General features: G+C 37.6%; 1 protein-coding gene across 5 annotated transcripts in view; it reads right to left on the bottom strand.

The window, feature by feature from the left end:
• Nucleotides 1–17,610, bottom strand: part of Nbas (NBAS subunit of NRZ tethering complex) — a 307,505-nt gene that overhangs the window by 217,975 nt on the left and 71,920 nt on the right. For all 5 annotated transcript variants that reach the window (XM_060366017.1, XM_060366025.1, XM_060365995.1 and 2 more), the window contains 2 exons: nt 13,889–13,993; nt 13,432–13,568 (listed from right to left, as the gene is read on the bottom strand). In XM_060366017.1, the coding sequence (XP_060222000.1) occupies nt 13,432–13,568; nt 13,889–13,993 (242 nt within the window). The remainder of the gene's footprint in view (nt 1–13,431; nt 13,569–13,888; nt 13,994–17,610) is intronic.

Raw genomic sequence — 17,610 nt, 5'->3', positions numbered from 1 at the left:
TATGAAAGAAGAAGGAGATAGAAAGACCTGGAAGGGACAGGAGCTCCACAAGGAGAGCAACAGAACCAAAATATCTGGGCCCAGGGGTCTTTTCTGAGACCGATACTCCAAACAAGGACTATTCATGGAGATAACCTAGAACCCCTGCACAGATGTAGCCCATGGCAGCTCAGTGTCCAAGTGGATTCCCCAGTAACAGGAACAGGGACTGTCTCTGTAATGAACTAAGTGGCCTGCTCTTTGATCACCTCCTCCTGAGTGGGGTGCAGCCTTATCAGGCCACAGAGGAAGACAATGCAGCCACTCCTGAGGAGACCTGATAGACTAGGATCAGATAGAAGGGGAGGAGGACCTCCCCTATCAGTGGACTGGGGGAGGAGCATTGATGGAGAAGAGAGAGGGAGGGTGGGATTGAGAGGGACTGAAGGAGGGAGCTACAGTTGGGATACAAAGTGAATAAATTATAATTAACAAAAATAAATAAAATTTTTTAAATGTTTAAAAAAAGGAAGCTTATAGAACACCAAATAGATTGGACCAGAAAAAAAAAAAACATCCTCCTGCCACATAATAATCAAAAAACTAAATATACAGAACAAAGAAAAGAAAAAGGCCACGTAACATATAGAGGCAGACCTATCAGAATTATACCTAACTTCTCAACAGAGACTCTGAAAACCATAAGGGCCTGACCACATAGGTCAACCCAGACTATATCCAGCAAACTTCTAATCAGCACATAAGGAGAAAACAAGATATTCCATGATAAAACCAAATTTAAACACTATCTATCCACAAATACACCCTTACGAAAGATACTAGGTAGAAAACTTCAACAAAATGAAGAGTTCAAAGATGAGTGTGCATATACTCACATGTCTAAAAAATAACCAAGATCCCACACTTTATGTCTTGTGCCAGCCTAGTCTTCTGTTAACACTCCAGCCACCTATCCCAGTGCTACTAACTGAGATTCCAGTAACTTTGGAAATAGTCTGTCTGTGTCATCCTATACAGCAGCTCAAAGTTCCATGGGCGTATATGAAATAAGGCAACTGATGCTAATTTAATTTAATTTTATTTATTATCATTAATTTTAATTTAAATAGCCACATATGACTAGATGTTGTCACAAATCCCCAGAATGCATGTAAAGCTGGAAGGAAAGAACTCACTCTACACAATTGTCCGCTGATCTCCATACACATATGTGCATACCCACACAGGCACACACACATACAAAAAAATGTATTTTAAAAAATAAATTTAAAGGAAAACAGAGGTGACTACAATCTGTTAATATAGAGGGTATCTTTCTGTAAATCAAGAGTCAGAAAACAGAAGCAGTGTAGGGCTTTAAACATTATCTGCAGAGTTCCTTTTAGCTCTAACAACCACAGATCCATGGGGGGAAAAAATCCAAACATGCTTAATTAAGAATAAAGACAAAACTTTAAAAAGAAAAAAAGTCTTGAATTACCTGACTTATGCAGTTCAGTAAAACATGGGGGGGGGGTTGTTTTGCATTTTTTCTTGTATTTCAGACTATGAACTTTCATAAAATGTATCACAGAACCACAGAAAGAACTGAATGTTCTTACGTTAAGTTCTGAAACATGCTGTACACAAGAAACACTCCATAAGCAATGGGAAAGTACATTGGTAAAGTGATTAGTCTTTATATGAAAAGGAACAGGAAAGCACCAGAGGGTATGGCAGTAGAGGTGGAGCTGATGAGGTTGGGAAAGGAACAGTGATGGCTCATTAATCAACAGCATCCTGCCACCAGATATAGCTGGAACAAATTAGCCAGAGTCTAAGTCCACCAAGTACTAAATTGATCAAATGTTATGCTAAAAGTACAGCTTTTCAACCAGCACATAATAGAGCAGACTGGTAAACCAAGTGCTGGAGACACACTATGAATGTGTTTATGCTCAGATTATTAAATTTTGGAATGATTCTGAAGCTGACACAGGGCAAAAGCCATAGTATTAGTTATTTATCACCAAATAGACCATTTTATTCCCTTTCGTGTCAGAAATTTTTATTGCAAACTGCTGGAATAAAAAGATAACATTTCTTGATAACATTTTGGAGAGAGATGACAATAATGCCCACACTCTACCAACTGAACAACAAATTAGTGCAATGAATCGAGAAAGGAGAGAAAAAAATACATCTCAGTAGCTATTATAACTTTTGCAATCAAATCAGACACGGTTCCTTAAGCTACACAAAATGTTTCAAACAGAATTTCAGGGGAAAATGTATCACAAACTGCTATTTGTATTTTCTACAGAGTATAGACAGACCCAAGAGTTCTTCCTACGATGATTAGTGACAGCAGGGCCCTCAGCCAGCAACCTGAATATGCAAAGGACTCTAGAAAATTCTATGACACTTTTATGGCTCTTTTTTTGAATGAAATGAGTAAAAAATCCATTAAAATAATAAAAATAAGCTCTAACCAGATGCCTATGCTGAAAGGTAGACCTAGAGAGCCCTATTAGTAATGAGGTGCTTACTTTACTATCAAACCACAGCCCTCCTCATCTTTGACCACAATGAGCAGCAATACTTCTAACATTTGCTGAGCTCTTAAATGGCCCAAACAGTATACAATGCTTTTAATTAATGTCTGATACCTCCACTCAGTCCTACCAATATAGCAAAGCCAGCAGTATTGTTTTCCTTACCTTCCAGTGATATATGTATGTATATTTAATAAATTGCTAGTCTAGGAAATTAATTTATACCACACATGGCTAAAATTTCAGATCTGATCACCAATGCTTACACAATAAAAAGCAAAAGCCAAGCATGGCTACAGGCCCATCACATACAAGCCTCAAGCAGTAGCATCTTGAATTCAAAACTATCAGTGAACACACAGCGCATTCTAGGTGATCCCAGGCTATATAGTGAGATTCTGTCTCAAAGGAAAAAATCCAAACAAAATAAGCTTTGATTTCCTGCAGTTGTTACTACAAATTAGTTTATAATCCCTTTTAGAAGATCATGGTACTAGTTAAAAGAGAAGTTATTAATTTTACCTCAAAAAATAACATCTAAGAAATGGAAGGCTTCTTCCCAAACCAGAATTAAGACTCCTTCAAGCCAGGTTTAAGGAATAATCCCACATGTCAACTTTAAGTCTAGGGTAACTGGAAAACAGGCTTCTCAGGATATTTGGGGAATTACCTCTATTTGGTTAACTGGGGTGGGAAGACCCAGCCACTGAGGGTGGCACCATTCCCTGGGCTGGTACAGTGGATCTTAAGAAAAAGAGGAAATGAACTGAGCACAAGCATTCATCAATCATTTTCTGCTTCCTGCTGGTGCATTCAACATGATCAGCTGCTTCAAGTTCCTGCAACCTTGACCTTTCAGCCAAGATGGGTGAACTACAAATTAAACCACGAATATAACTACGAATTAAAAGCCAAAATAAACCATTTCTCCAATAGGTTGCTTTTATCAGAGTGTTTTACCACAGCAACTCAAAAAAAAAAAAAAACAAAACCTATGACAGCAGGGTTTTTATTTATTTTGTCTACTGCTATATCCTTAGCAACTAAAACAGTACCTGGCATTTAGCAGACTCTAAAAAATGTGCTTACTGGGTTAAATAATTAACAGAACAATAAAGATTTAAAATATGTTCTCATGGATAATATAAAAGGTGAGAACTATAATATAGCAGCAGAAATGAATAGTCTATTCATAATAACAGATATGTCAGTGAGTTATACCCACATAGCACAGACTTATAGATCAGAATGAGGTAGGGAATGACATTCTAATCCTATTGTTATACTGATGGAAGGCAAAGCTACACAGCTGGCTCAGGATGCTTGGGGACACAAGTGCTTGGAGTATTTGTATTGACTTTAAGGACAGGTGGGCATATCACTGTATGTCACATGGGGAGGGAAGGACAAGAATAGATTCATCTCTAAAACTCGCTGCTATAGTTCAGATGTAAAAGCCCACATAGGCTTATGCATTGGTACATTTGGGATCCAGCTGATGGCAGCTGCTTATGGAAAACACAGAATCCTTTTGGAGGTAGGAACTGCTGGAAAAAAAAAGGGGGGTCCATCTCTGTCTTTTTCTGTGTGTCTCTGTCTCCCCTCTACTACTCACTTTCTTCTTCCTCAATGTTACCATGATAAGACTAGATACTGCACATTCCTCCCTTCTCACTATAATGGATTGTATCCTCTCAGAAGCCAGAACAAATCTTCCTCTGTATAGCATTTCTAGTCAATCTTCTGTCACAGTGATGAGGAAAGCAACACTCCAGCCATTCTTCACAACTCAAAACAACTTACTCATGCACAAGATAAACATGATGAAATTTAAGGAAAGTTAGAGAAAAACCTTTCTTCTAAAATACTAACCATGTAAGTCACCCGCCAACAAGTTATATGAAATTACTGTTCACAAACCACTAGAAATCCTTCTGCTGCTACCCAGAACTGTAGAAAGCTCAGCTAATCATGAAACCTTTAAGCCAAGCTCTAGAAACACAAAGCTGCATGTACATATGACTTGTTTCATCTTGTTTATCCTTTTCACAGTCCATTTGAAGTCCAAAATCTAAATGACTCATCCCTACTTAAAAAAAAAAAAAAAATACAACTAGTAAACTAAAATTTTCTCTTTAGAAAGCAATGGCAGCTTTTGTTTGACTTTAGGATTCTTTGTATTAAAGCCTTGTTCATATGTTTTTCTGAATAATTAACTATGCTGGTTTCATTTGAAGGTAGCATTTATCTGTCAGCAGGGAAGGAATGAATATAATAAGTTCTATTATACTCAACAACCCTTTCACCAAATACTTCTTGCACTAAATATAAATGTTTTATTTTGAGCAAACTGGATGAAGAACAGACTTTCAAAAGTTCTTTTGTCCACATTATATGCCTTGGAAACAAAGGCTGGGTAGACAGTGTATTGCTACTAATTGCTATCTCTTGTGCAAAGGTTTTAAGATGTAGAGTCTATTTATTTCTATTATTTAGCAAAAAAGAAAGTGTTCTAGTAAATAAAGCCTCCAAAATAATGGTAATTTGGGCCCACATATAACTACATTGGGGTTACCATCACTAAACAAGTCAAGCTGATCATACACTCAGTGGGAAACCCAACACAAAGTCAGTTACGTACCACACACAGCACCAAAACAGAAAGAGACCTGCCCTAAGGCATCATTCCAAGTTTGGACTTGCAGAAGATTAAATTAGTACATGTAAAGCTCTTAAATGGCTCCCAACACACAGTAAATGCTCAGTTATAACCATTAAAAACATACTGTTTATTTTTCACACCAGCAAGAAGGTTGTTCCTAAGTAGTAAATATAAAATACATATGATTTTTGGTTAATATCACAAGGTCTACTGTATGATAAGATTTAATACCACTGTGATAATTTCCAAAGAGGCCTGGTCTTCCTGCCCAGTGCTTAAAACCATGTTTTAAAATGAGGTTTTAATTTTGAAATGATTTGAATAATGCAGAATACTAGTTTGAAAAAAATTATTACAGTTTAAGGAAAAGGCACAAAGTCCAATTGGATTTCCACTACAGAACTTCCCAAAATAGTCAGTTATATAATTAAGAGCATTCTATATAAGATGATTATTGTCAACAAAACAAGGAACAACAAATTGGTAGAGGTATCACTAGAATAAACTGGTATCTTCTACCATTAGCACCTCAAGCAAAATGAAGAACTGGCCCTACTTACAAAAAAAAAAAAAAAAGGTTCCTCAGCCTCACTGTGAGCAAGTGCCTCACTGTGACCTCTTTAGTCTCACTGTGTGCAACTGCTTCACTATGAGCTCCTCAGCCTCACTGGGAGTACCTCGTCCTCACAGGAGCAACTGCCACACTGGGAGCACTGAACCTTCACTGTGAGCACCTGAGTTTCACTGTGTCCTCCCCAGGCTCACTGTGTCCTCCCCAGGCTCAGCCTCACTGTGTCCTCCCCAGGCTCACTGTGTCCTCCCCAGGCTCACTGTGTCCTCCCCAGGCTCACTGTGTCCTCCCCAGGCTCAGCCTCACTGTGACCTCCCCAGTCTCACTGTGTCTCCCCAGGCTCAAAGTGTCCTCCCCAGGCTCACTGTGTCCTCCCCAGGCTCATTGTGTCCTCCCCAGGCTCGCTGTGAGCTCTTTAACCTCTCTAGGAGGAACTGCCTAACTGTATGCTCCCCAGGCTCACTGTGTGCTTCACGATGAGCACCTCAGCCTCACTGGGAGCAACCACCTTATTGTGAACACTGTCATCATCCCCTGAACACCACAGAAGTCCCTGGAAATGGAGTTTCCAAGAGTAACCAGGGTAACCAGGATCAACCCCACTGAAGTCTGAACTAGAAAGCTCTGCAATTTGTAATACAGCACACCACCATCTCTCCACATTGATCAGCAGCTCATAAGCCCACTCTATATATGCTCTGGGCTTTTTCCACCGTTTTCATGCACAGTATACAAAATTTTAGGATTAAATGAAATTAATACAAACTGAATCAAAACAGCTTAATGCATGTTTTATTAACAAATATGAATTTGATTCCTGATAGCATTTTTCTTATTACAAATGCACTACTTAAACAGACTTGCCTATATCAAAAACTGAAGAAAGTGTCTCCCAGGGTTATTTATATGTTAATTAAATATAGTAGAATAAAGACAAACTGCTGTTAGTGACAAATATTTACATATTAATGAAATCTTGACTAGCAAAGACACTGTGTGATCAAAAAGAATTATAGGAACCATTTTCCTGAGGCAATTCAGCCATTCAAAATATGGAATACTCTAAGGTTTGTGTGTTCTACCACCATTGCTAAGGTCACTCCAGTTTATAAGAAAATGAATAATGAAAGAAATCTCTTATCTCCATGAAAAGTCTAATTTTGTTGCAATCAATAACACTGAGTCTATTAACTCCATCTTTTTAGGGGAAGACATCACCTTAAAAATAAACTAGGAAGTTGAGAGGTACTTTCACAAACAACCATAGCTAGGAATAAAGTAGCTTTAAACTAAGTCACATTACAACTATTTGGCAATAGTTACACCCACTATAAAAAGTAATGCAAATATAATTAATTGTTAATTCCAATTTTTGAAACTGGGTCATGAATTCCCCTGAAATATTTAGTGATAATTCCTTTTCTGCTTATTTCAAGATTATGCTGTGAAAATTATATGTGCAAAATAAGAATATAAAACTGCACACAAATGCTCTAACCTCAATCTTGAAATGTATAAATAAGAGAAAATAAGTCATTATACCCTAATTTTTTAAGTAACTAACAGGATCCCAGACAACTAGGATCAGCAGCACATGAAGCTAATGCTGCAACTTCTACTTTGAAATATTAGTTTCTGTCTTCTTAACCAGAGATATTGCCGCAAAACAATTTTTCCTTCAAATACTGGGAAATCAAGAATAAATCCAGCTAACATCTCAAGTAATCCCATAACAAGAGATGTGCAAGCCAACTGCCACTCCAGCCAGACCCAAGGCCAGACAGGTAAGGAAACAGGACGCTCACCCTGATCTAAGCATGACTTCTTAGATTCAGAAACAGTAAGCGCAGTCCATGAGTGCTCCTCAAGCCCATCGCGATGGTGCCAGCCTATAATCCCAGTACTCAGGGAAGCAGAGGCAGGTGGATCTCTGTGAGTTCAAGGTCAGCGGATCTACAAAGCAAGTCCAGGACAGTGAAGGCTACACAGAGAAACCTTGTCTCAAAAAAACAAAAACAAACAAACAAAAAAAAGAGTGCTCCACTTCTGACTGTTGCCTCAGAGGGTACTACTTAAGCCCAATATACAGCCACTTCTCTCTCTGTGCACAGCAACTCTGGGAAAATCTACATAAGGTGGAGCTGAATTAGGAGGTAACTGATCAACATTTTATTTTTAAAGGAAAGAGTATATGGGTTGTTTGTTTTTTGTTTTGTTTTGTTTTGTTTTGAGAATCAAAACAAAAATTTAATGGGATCCTACCACAGGCAATATTTTATTCCAACAATAAAAACATAGTGAGGACAAAACACACAATGAACTTCTGAAAATTACAGGACAAAGCATTGTTAATGGAAGGACTAGGCTACATAAAACAGAAGTAAACTGAGATTTCATATTTCTTTGTTGGAAATTAAATGTTTTTCCTCATTTTAACCCAGGCTATCCTCAAACTCCTGTATGCACTTTTCATTCATCCAGCTACTAAGAGCTAAGATTACAGACATGAGCCAACATGCCTGGTTGCTGATTCATTCTCAACTAAGGAATTAACTGGACACATCATTAGCACCTTGTGAATAAGTAATATAATACTGTTGAATACATGGACAGCCTCGGAATAAATATTTATTCCACCTATCTCTTTTCTACTCAGACTTTCCAGAATCACACACCAGATTTTCAACACTTAGATCCTAACCTTGCATTCTCCAAGAAGGCTTTTCCTGATCCTCTTTTGCAATGGAAAACAATCTCTCCTACATCTAAACCTATCTGTATTCCCAGTATGAAATAACTGTTCAAATTTTTATTACATTTTATTGTTTATATATGTACATGTATGTATTTGGGCGTACAATGCCATGGCTCAAGCACAGTGGTCAAGGACAACACGCGGGAATCAGTTCTTTCCTTCTACCACATTGGTCACCAGGCCTGGTAACAAGGGCCTTTACTACAGAGCCACTGGGTCCACACCAGACTCTCATCTTCTGTAGATTATTAGGTAGTCATATCATTACCTATCTCACTGCCCTTACTTGCTACACTCTAATTTATGTGGAGAAGGAGAAAATACTGTATTTATATGTATTCGATCTACCTGCCCAAGCTAATATAATGCCTATTTGTGAAACACAAACACAAGCTAAAATTTCTACTGAAAAACACAAAATCATGTGACCCTTGTCTTCTTCACTTCATCTTAGCCAAAAGGCTGAGAAGTAGTGACTCAATGTCTTCTTTAAGCTGTCTTTTCAAAGGAAATGAAATAAAATAATTTAGAAGTATCTTGATTTTTAAATAAGTCTCATATATACTCATGACCAGTTATAAATTTCAACAAACAATTAAAACTAAAAGAAAAAACCAACATCTGCTTTACAAGATATGATTAATATATTCTTTATAGCAAACAACATCCCAGAATACTTAAAAAACTCTAAAATCACATCCGCAGAAACCAATTTTGGAAAAGATCTCTTCCTGCTACTAAAGGAAAATAAGAGCAATAGTGCTTTACCTTCTGAAATGAAAACTACTTGAAGTCAATGGTGACTTCATTGAAAATGTTCCAAGTGTTGCATTTCAGAGAACTACAGGTTAGTATTAATAAAGTTGTATGAATGGTCTGGAGTCAGGCAAAGTTGTGCATGCCTGTAATCCCAGCACTCAGAAGGCTGAGGCAGGGGGAACACAAGTCTGAGTGTAGTCTGAGCTACACAGTGAATTCAAGGCCAGACCCGTCTATAAAGCAAGACTCTGTCTCAACTCTCTCCACCAAAAATTATATTAATGATTTAAAATATAAGGTAAATCAATTTGACATAATCAGTTTGTTCTAAAATTGCTCATTAGTCATCTTTACACTTAGCCTTGATGATATGATATGTAAATTATTGAGGAACTAAACAAATATAGTAACCAAAAATGTGGGGCTCAATCATTAATCAGCACAAAACCAGGAAAGAAAAAGGGAACATCTGCAATGCAGTCCTTCTGCATGACACAGCATACTTTTCCGGGTCAAACCTTCACTGCCAAGTGATCTCACTAAATTTAAATAGTTACAGACACACACACTGCAAGGCTGCCACAGTAACATTTCCTAAATCATAAGAAGAAAGTATTGCAGATATCCTATTCCATTAACAAAATATCAACACTTACACTATAGATACTTTGCAATAGTAAAACAAAGTAAATATTAGGTATGTTCTTGTAATTACTCAGAAATGTACCATAAAGAATATTTTTATTAACTAGTACACAGCTGACAGATAGTAAATACACAGCTTACTTCCATGTGTTAAAGTACAGGAAAGAGACTGGAGAGATGGATGACTCAGTGGTTAAGAGAACTTGCTGCTCTTGCAGCAGACCTGGGTTCAATTCCCACTACCCACCTGACAGCTCACAACTATCTTCTACTCCAGTTCCAGGAATGCATTGCTTTCTTCTGGCCTCCATGGGCACCAAGCATGCCAGTGGTACACACACACATAATATATATATATATGTATATATATATATATATATTAATATATATCATACATGCAGACAAAACACTTATACACATAAAATGCCAAAATAATAACAATTTTTTTAATTCAATGAGGTCTGTGTGCAATGTAGTAATCTTGACTAGGCTCTTACAACACAAATGGGTATTAGTAAGCACTAGATAAATAAAGCTGTAATTACCTCATTGTATTGTACTATGAGTTGTCTCTAAAGGTTTGAAAGATAAACGTATCCCTATAAATTGATATACTAGCAAACAACTTACAGATGCCTATTTCATGACGCTGGTGCACAATTTTCTCTGAGGGATGCTTCAAGCATGCCCAGCCTTTGACAGTGAGACAAAATGTCATCGCCATCTATCTACAATGTCCACACTTTGAACTTTTAATTTATGCCTCGCTACCAAAAGAACCTCTTAAGCATCTTAAGCCTAAGTTTGCAATTTTATGTTGAGTTATATTTACAGTTATCCTTGGGGCACATGAATGCAAAACAGCACTCAGCCGACCAGACAAACACACTGGTTCCCACATATATGTGTTCTCTTCGTCCAGCAAGTACATTAGATGCTATTCCTACTGTTCCTGGAATTTCAAGTTTCCATCAGAGTTCTGCCACCCTCCTTCTTCCATATCACTAGAACGTAGAATTTGCAAGTGTCCTGATTCTGGCTTCTGATCAGAAGCTCTTTCTTAGTTCCTTTCTTGGTGCCATGCTTTAATACTACACGTTTACCAGTTCACACATATCAAACCTCTCTATAAGTCTGATTAGCTGTTTACTTTCCATCAGTGTTCCAAATGCCAGCAACCTCATTTCTCTAACATGCCCTGCAGTTTCTACACTTTCTCTGAATGATCTGTACAATGTGAAGATTTTTAGTAATGCATGTGTCACAATACAGCAGAAATGATAACTCAATGATTTCTTTCTTATTCTGAAAAATATGCTCCATATGTATGAATGAGATGGGAATCTAGACTAAGAGAACACAGGAATTCTCTATTTTCCTTCCAATGTTTCTAAAATTACAAACTTAATTTAACAAGAAGTCTAAGCCAGTAAATATTATACGGTGTCTTGGAAGTACATAAGACCAAACTTTGGCAGAGAACTATCTCTTTGTTAATAACTGCTAACAGCAGGCGCTTGGGCACTGATCTCAGTGGCTTCTTGATGCATGTGCGTTGGTTAGTTTTATCAGTTTGATATAAGCTGGAGTCATCTGAAAAGACAAAAGCTCATTTGAAAAAACTCCCATCAGACTGCGCTGTAGGCAAGATGGTTGGGCACTTTCTTGGTTGATAACTGATATGTGAGGGCTCGGCCCGCTGAAGCACTGCCATACATGGACAAGTGGTCCTTCAGTGTGGAAGAAACCAAGCTGAGCAAGCCATCAGAGCAAACCAGCAAGCAGAGTTCCTCATGGCTTCTGTTGCATTTTCTGCCTCTAAGTTCCTGCCTTGAGCTCCTACCATGACTTCCCTGGATGGTGGACTACAAACTGTAAGATTAAATAACCGTTTTCTCTCCAGGTTGCTTTTGTTCATGGTGTTTTCTCACAGCAATAAAAATGCCAACTTAGATAGCACTGTCATCCTTTCCTTCATTCATACAACAGGAAGAACTAAGTGCTTTGTCACACCATTTACAGGAAAGAAGGAAGCACAGCTGAGAAACTAAACCCAGGTCCTGAGTTCCAGGCAGCTGAGAGCCAGCACTCTTACCCTTAGCTGCATTACTTCCACAGACAACTAAGTCAATTACCTTGTTATCACGTTACAGTCATCATTCTGAAAAGATTTACAGGAAGAAAGGGTGGTTGTAAAAACAGATTAAAATAAAGAAAATTCTTTCTTAAATGTGCTATACAGATTCACAATCATGAAAAGTAAAAGGCTCATTTATGTGATCAGTGTCTCTATTAAGCAAACATAGATCCTAACAAAGACTCTTTAAAAATGTCACTTTGGGGATTTAAAACAGCCAATCATCAGAACACAAAATGTAATTATTTTTGCAAAAATGACATAGAATAGGTAGCTAATAAAATTATACATTACCTGTGACAAAGAAAAATGTAATTTCAAAGCTTTACACTACTTGGTCACCTTTCATCACTGTCAAATATACTTGAAAATTTAAGAGTGACAAAGTAAAATACAAAATAGGATGTTTCCCAGCCACAAGAATGATAAAATTTGGATCAATCAAAACTGGCAAATCAGGGAGTAGAGTAGTATAGAGTGCTCACTGCTTTTACACAGGACCTTGGTTCAGCTCCCAGCACTGAGAAGGTTATGACAGGAGGCTCATAACCACCTGTAATTCCAGCTCCAGGGGATCACACACATCTGGGCTCCACAGACATTCACAAGTCAAACCCCTAAATAGAAACACACACCTAGTTGAAATGAAAAAGAATTCTTTGAAAAAATACTAGCTAATCAGGACCATCGCAGATTGGCCACTGCAGCGCCTACTCCAGCCATAAGTTCTGTGCCTAGGTACTGTGATCCCAGGGACAGGGGCTCTCAGGAGCAGTCACAGTCACTTCAGCACCTGAGCACTTTCAGTTACCCCATCCACTGGGAGAAGCAGATGAGCCCCCAGGCTCAACAGACAGACAAAAAGATGCTACAAGCAAGGGCCAGACTGCCAGAACTGGTAAGCACACTGTGCTGGGTACTTAGAACCCTTACAACTTTCCTTAGACAGTTTCTGGAAAAGAATAGCATAGATCTAATTTGCTCAAATAAAATCCCTAATTAATAGAGTACCCATTGTCTGACCTACAAATGACCCACGCTGGCCACAAGACAAATCATAAAGATTAGCACAGGAAGCCTAATACCACAGGGGTTCTATTCTGACCAGAAGACACCAGCCCAAGAGCCCAAGAAGGAGAAGCAACACAGGATCCGTACTCAGGCAAGGTCTCAGAAAAGACACTACTTAGTTAGGCATTGTTTTTAGGCAAAAAACAAGTCCATGTGAAGATGATCCTATTTTCATAAATATATTTTTCTCACTTTTAACTGTTTTAAATATTCTTTTAAATGTAAGGTGTCTATCATTAAACACACATATACATACACACACACAAAAATCATAGTCAATAAAACAGAGTAGCATACCAAGCCTCAGGCAACAAAACAGCATATTCATGTGGAGAAGTGGTTTCTGGGAAGTTGGAGAGGATGGCGAGGCGATGAGCAAGCAGATCAGAACCATGGTATGTCAGCAGGATTTCCAGGGCTTGTACATTACTTTCCTGTATAAAATGCAAGGCAAAAGTGTCTACTATGAGCTTTAGAAATACAGATCTGATTTTTATGACATTTAAAACTTAAAATAAAACTTATTTAAAATACCCTTTTGTTTTTATTTTTATGTTTCTCAACCTAACACTATAAAATTATTTACTTTAAAATTCTAATGGTGATATTTTTAAATATAATTCCATTTTCTATACAGCTGTTAATATTACAACAAAAAACAGTGTAATAGTGTACGCATGCACTAACATTAACTACACAGCTCAAAGATTTTGTACAAATAAGCATAATTACTCTATTTACAAAAAGCAATTACCCGAGCATACGTTCTTGCTGAGAGAACAATATTCTGACTTCTGAACTTCTTAAAAAATTCAGCATCATATCTCTGTTCAGATGCATGAGGTGCCCCTAGGATTTCCTGAGGGAAAGAGAGACAATAAATAGGCTTCCAAATATGGTGACAAGAAAATATTAAAATCCTTTATACCTCTACTTGACAAAATAAATAAAATCCAAATTAATTTATTTCAACTATCAACTGTTGACTATAGTACTTTATCTTTTTAGGGGCTATATTTGTTAAAACTGTTATTAACATTTTAGAGCTATAAATAAATGAAATAGTTAAAATTAAATTGCTTTCTGTAGGGCAACATAAAACCACCTGAACAAATAAGCAACAGTTAGCATGGCTACTCTTATGGGTACCTGCCATCCCTACATGAAAACGTGACACGAATTTTATTGCTGTTGCACTGAGTGATGTAAAATGCAAGCAAATCTTTCATTCATGCAGGAAACAAAAATAGGCGTGGTATCTACCATGTCCTAGGGGCATTGTGAGAAATACTGGAGCTACAGCAAACAATACACTTCCCTGCCTCCAATAAGCTTACAACCTAGTCAGAAATGAACCAAGTGTATCTTTTAAGTCATTTCAACAACACTAGAGACCTATAAACATGAAGTATCAGATGATGAGAAATTTGTTGTTAATTTTGTTAAAATAGTAATGCCATTGTTATTTTTTAAAGTTCATTTTAATTAGAGACATAGACACATGGGTAAAAAATGCAAGATTTCTGGGATTTTCATGAAAATGTTTAAGTGAAAGAAAAGGCAGATGTGGGAAGTAACTGAGAGCTTTAAGACTGACACATTGAAAATTGAGCTTGTAGAAGAAAACCTCTGGGTTGGCCATACTATCCTCCACACATCTCTTCAAGTTTGAATTCCTGATAATGAAAGGCTAAAATAATTCTTACATTAACGAATGTTGGATTTTATCAAATGCTTTTTCAGCATCTAAGGAGATTATCATGTGGGGTTTTTTCTTTCAGTTTGTTAATATGGTGGATCACATTGATGGATTTCCGTATACTGAACCACTCTTGCATAGTGGATGATATCTTTGATGTGTTTTTGTATTTGGTTTGAAAGTATTTTGTTGAGTATTTTTGCATCAATGTTCATAAGGGAGACTGGCCTGAAATTCTCTTTCTTTGTTAGGTCTTTGTGAGGTTTAGGTATCAGGTGCCTGTGGCTTCATAGAATGAGTTTGGTAATGTTCCTTCTGTTTCTATTTTGCGGAATAGTTTGAAGAGAACTGAAGTTAGCTATTCTTTGAAGGTCTGATAGAATTCTGCCATCTGGCCCTGGACTTTTTTTGGATGGGAGACTTTTGATGACAGCTTCTATTTCCTTCGAGGATATAGGACGTTTAATTTATTTACCTGGTCTTGATTCAGCTTGGTAAATGGAATCAATTAAGAAAATTGACCATTTCATTTAGATTTTCAAATTTTGTGGCTTTTGAAGTAAGATCTAATGATTGTTTGGATTTCCTCAGTGTCTGTCGCTATGTCCCCCTTTTCATTTCGGAATTTATGGATTTGGATAGTGTCTTTCTGTGGCTGGGTCTTTGATCACCTCCCCCTAAGGAGGAAACAGCCTTACCAGGTCACAGAGGAAGACAATGCAGGGAGTCCTGATGAGACCTGATAGACTAGGGTCAGATGGAAGGGGAGGAGGACCTCCCCTATCAGTTGCCTGGGGGAGGGACATGGGAGAAGAGGAAGAGGAAGAGAGGGTGGGAGTGGGAAGGGACAAGGAAGGGGACTACAGCTGGGATACAAAGTGAATAAACTGTAATTAATAAAAAAAATTAATTTTAAAAAAATAATTCTTAGAAGCTTAAAATGAAAGTGCTCTGCTCACATGAGCTTTTCTTTCCTAGTCAATTACAAACATTTTTTTTAAATAATTTTAAAAACATTTAGGTTTTCTAAACCTCCAACATCTTCCTCAGCCACTACTCTTTCCTAAAAACATTCATTTTTTTTTAAGCTGGCACTATTTGATGAAAACTCAGTTTCCAGCCCACCGAAACTGCAAGTCTGCCTACGTCCGCACTAATATGTTCTCCTTCTTCAGTGATGGCCAATGCTCTAGGCCCATGTCAACTCTTCTATCATCATCAAAGTATGCCTTTTTCATCCTGTACTAGCTGGTTTTGTGTGTCAACTTAACACAAACTAGAGTTAGCTGAAAGGAGGGAACTTTAACTGAGAAAATGCCTCCACAAGATCTGGCTGAAAGGCATTTTCTTAATTAGTGATTGATAAGGACTTGGTGGCAGCCCATTGTGGGTGGTTCCGTCACGGGGCTGGTGGTCCTGGGTTCTGTAAGAAAGGAGGCTGAGCAACCATGGGAAGCAAGCCAATAAGCAGCACCCCTCCATGGCCTCTGCATCAGATCCTGTCTCCAGGATACTGCCCTATTTGACTTCCTGTCCTGACTCCTTCAGTGATGAACAGTTATGTGTTAAGTGTAAGCCAAATAAACCCTATCCTCCCCAACTTGCCTTTTCATCATGGTGTTAAATAAGACACTTTTGTTCAATAAATTTCTCCCCATCCCTTTACTGACTGGCTCCCACAAACATATTAACAATGTCCCTTTTACCCTTTGCTATAAAAACTCCAAGTAATCACACATTCTCAAGAACATGCCACCTTTGTTCAGGTCCTAGGCCCGTATCTAGTACTCCCATTCTCAACATTAGCTCCCAATCAGTGGGATCTGCTTATGCTTCCTACTTATCTGGACAAGATGCTTACCTCTCTAAGTCTTGGCTTTCATATCCGCAAAATAAGCATAGTGGTGATAGCCTCAAAGAAAGCCATAAAATTATCAAGTTATCAGAACTAAGTACATGGCTGATAGGCTGTGAGTGTATTTTTGAAGAAACTCTGTATACCACAGGCCCTTTCAACAAGTATTTACAAGATCTTCAATGAGTCCTGCTGAGCTCTGGAGTTAAGAAAACAAAGAAGGCAAAACTCTGAATTCTACCCTACTGTCTCTTATAAATCTGCCTTGGCTTTTTAAGAACTAGTTGATGGTTACTTCCTTATAGAGGCCCCTTGGGCATCTCCAGGAAGAACTGAGTATGTTTCTCTCCTCTGCTTCATTGATTCTTCATACTGGTACCATCACTTAAAGTCTGTATCCTTAGGATTCCATGAAAACTGCTCCTCATATGTCTCCCTACATCTAGTAATGGCATCATATCTGGCATGTAGGAAGCACCTAGATAAAATATAAATGAATTCACTTTTATCTCATTCACATGGAATTAATAAAATTAGCCCTGGCCAATGATGAAAATGCAAAGCCAACCTCTACCACTATGTAACTGACAACATGACAACCGAACATTCTCATTACAGAGATTTAATAGCCAAGTTCATCTTTTCTAAAAGGTTAATTTTCAAAAAAGAGTAGTCTCAAAAGTATTTTAAAGGTCACTATCATAATATAATAACAAAAAATTGCTATTGTTATATGAAGAATAGCAATTCAATAGGCAATGAATAATAAAGTATCTTTTCTAAGATATTATCAGCCAATAAAATAAAAGTGAATTATAAAAATAATGAACCACACTGTACAGACATAGGTAATTCCCGCTGTGCTTATTCTTAATATTAGCTCAAGATGTCACTAAACTAAAATAAAAAGAATATGCTTTAA

The sequence above is a fragment of the Meriones unguiculatus genome, chromosome 1 (assembly GCF_030254825.1).
Source record: "Meriones unguiculatus strain TT.TT164.6M chromosome 1, Bangor_MerUng_6.1, whole genome shotgun sequence".
Lineage (NCBI taxonomy): Eukaryota > Metazoa > Chordata > Mammalia > Rodentia > Muridae > Meriones > Meriones unguiculatus.
This window is presented reverse-complemented; position numbering and strand designations above follow the sequence as displayed.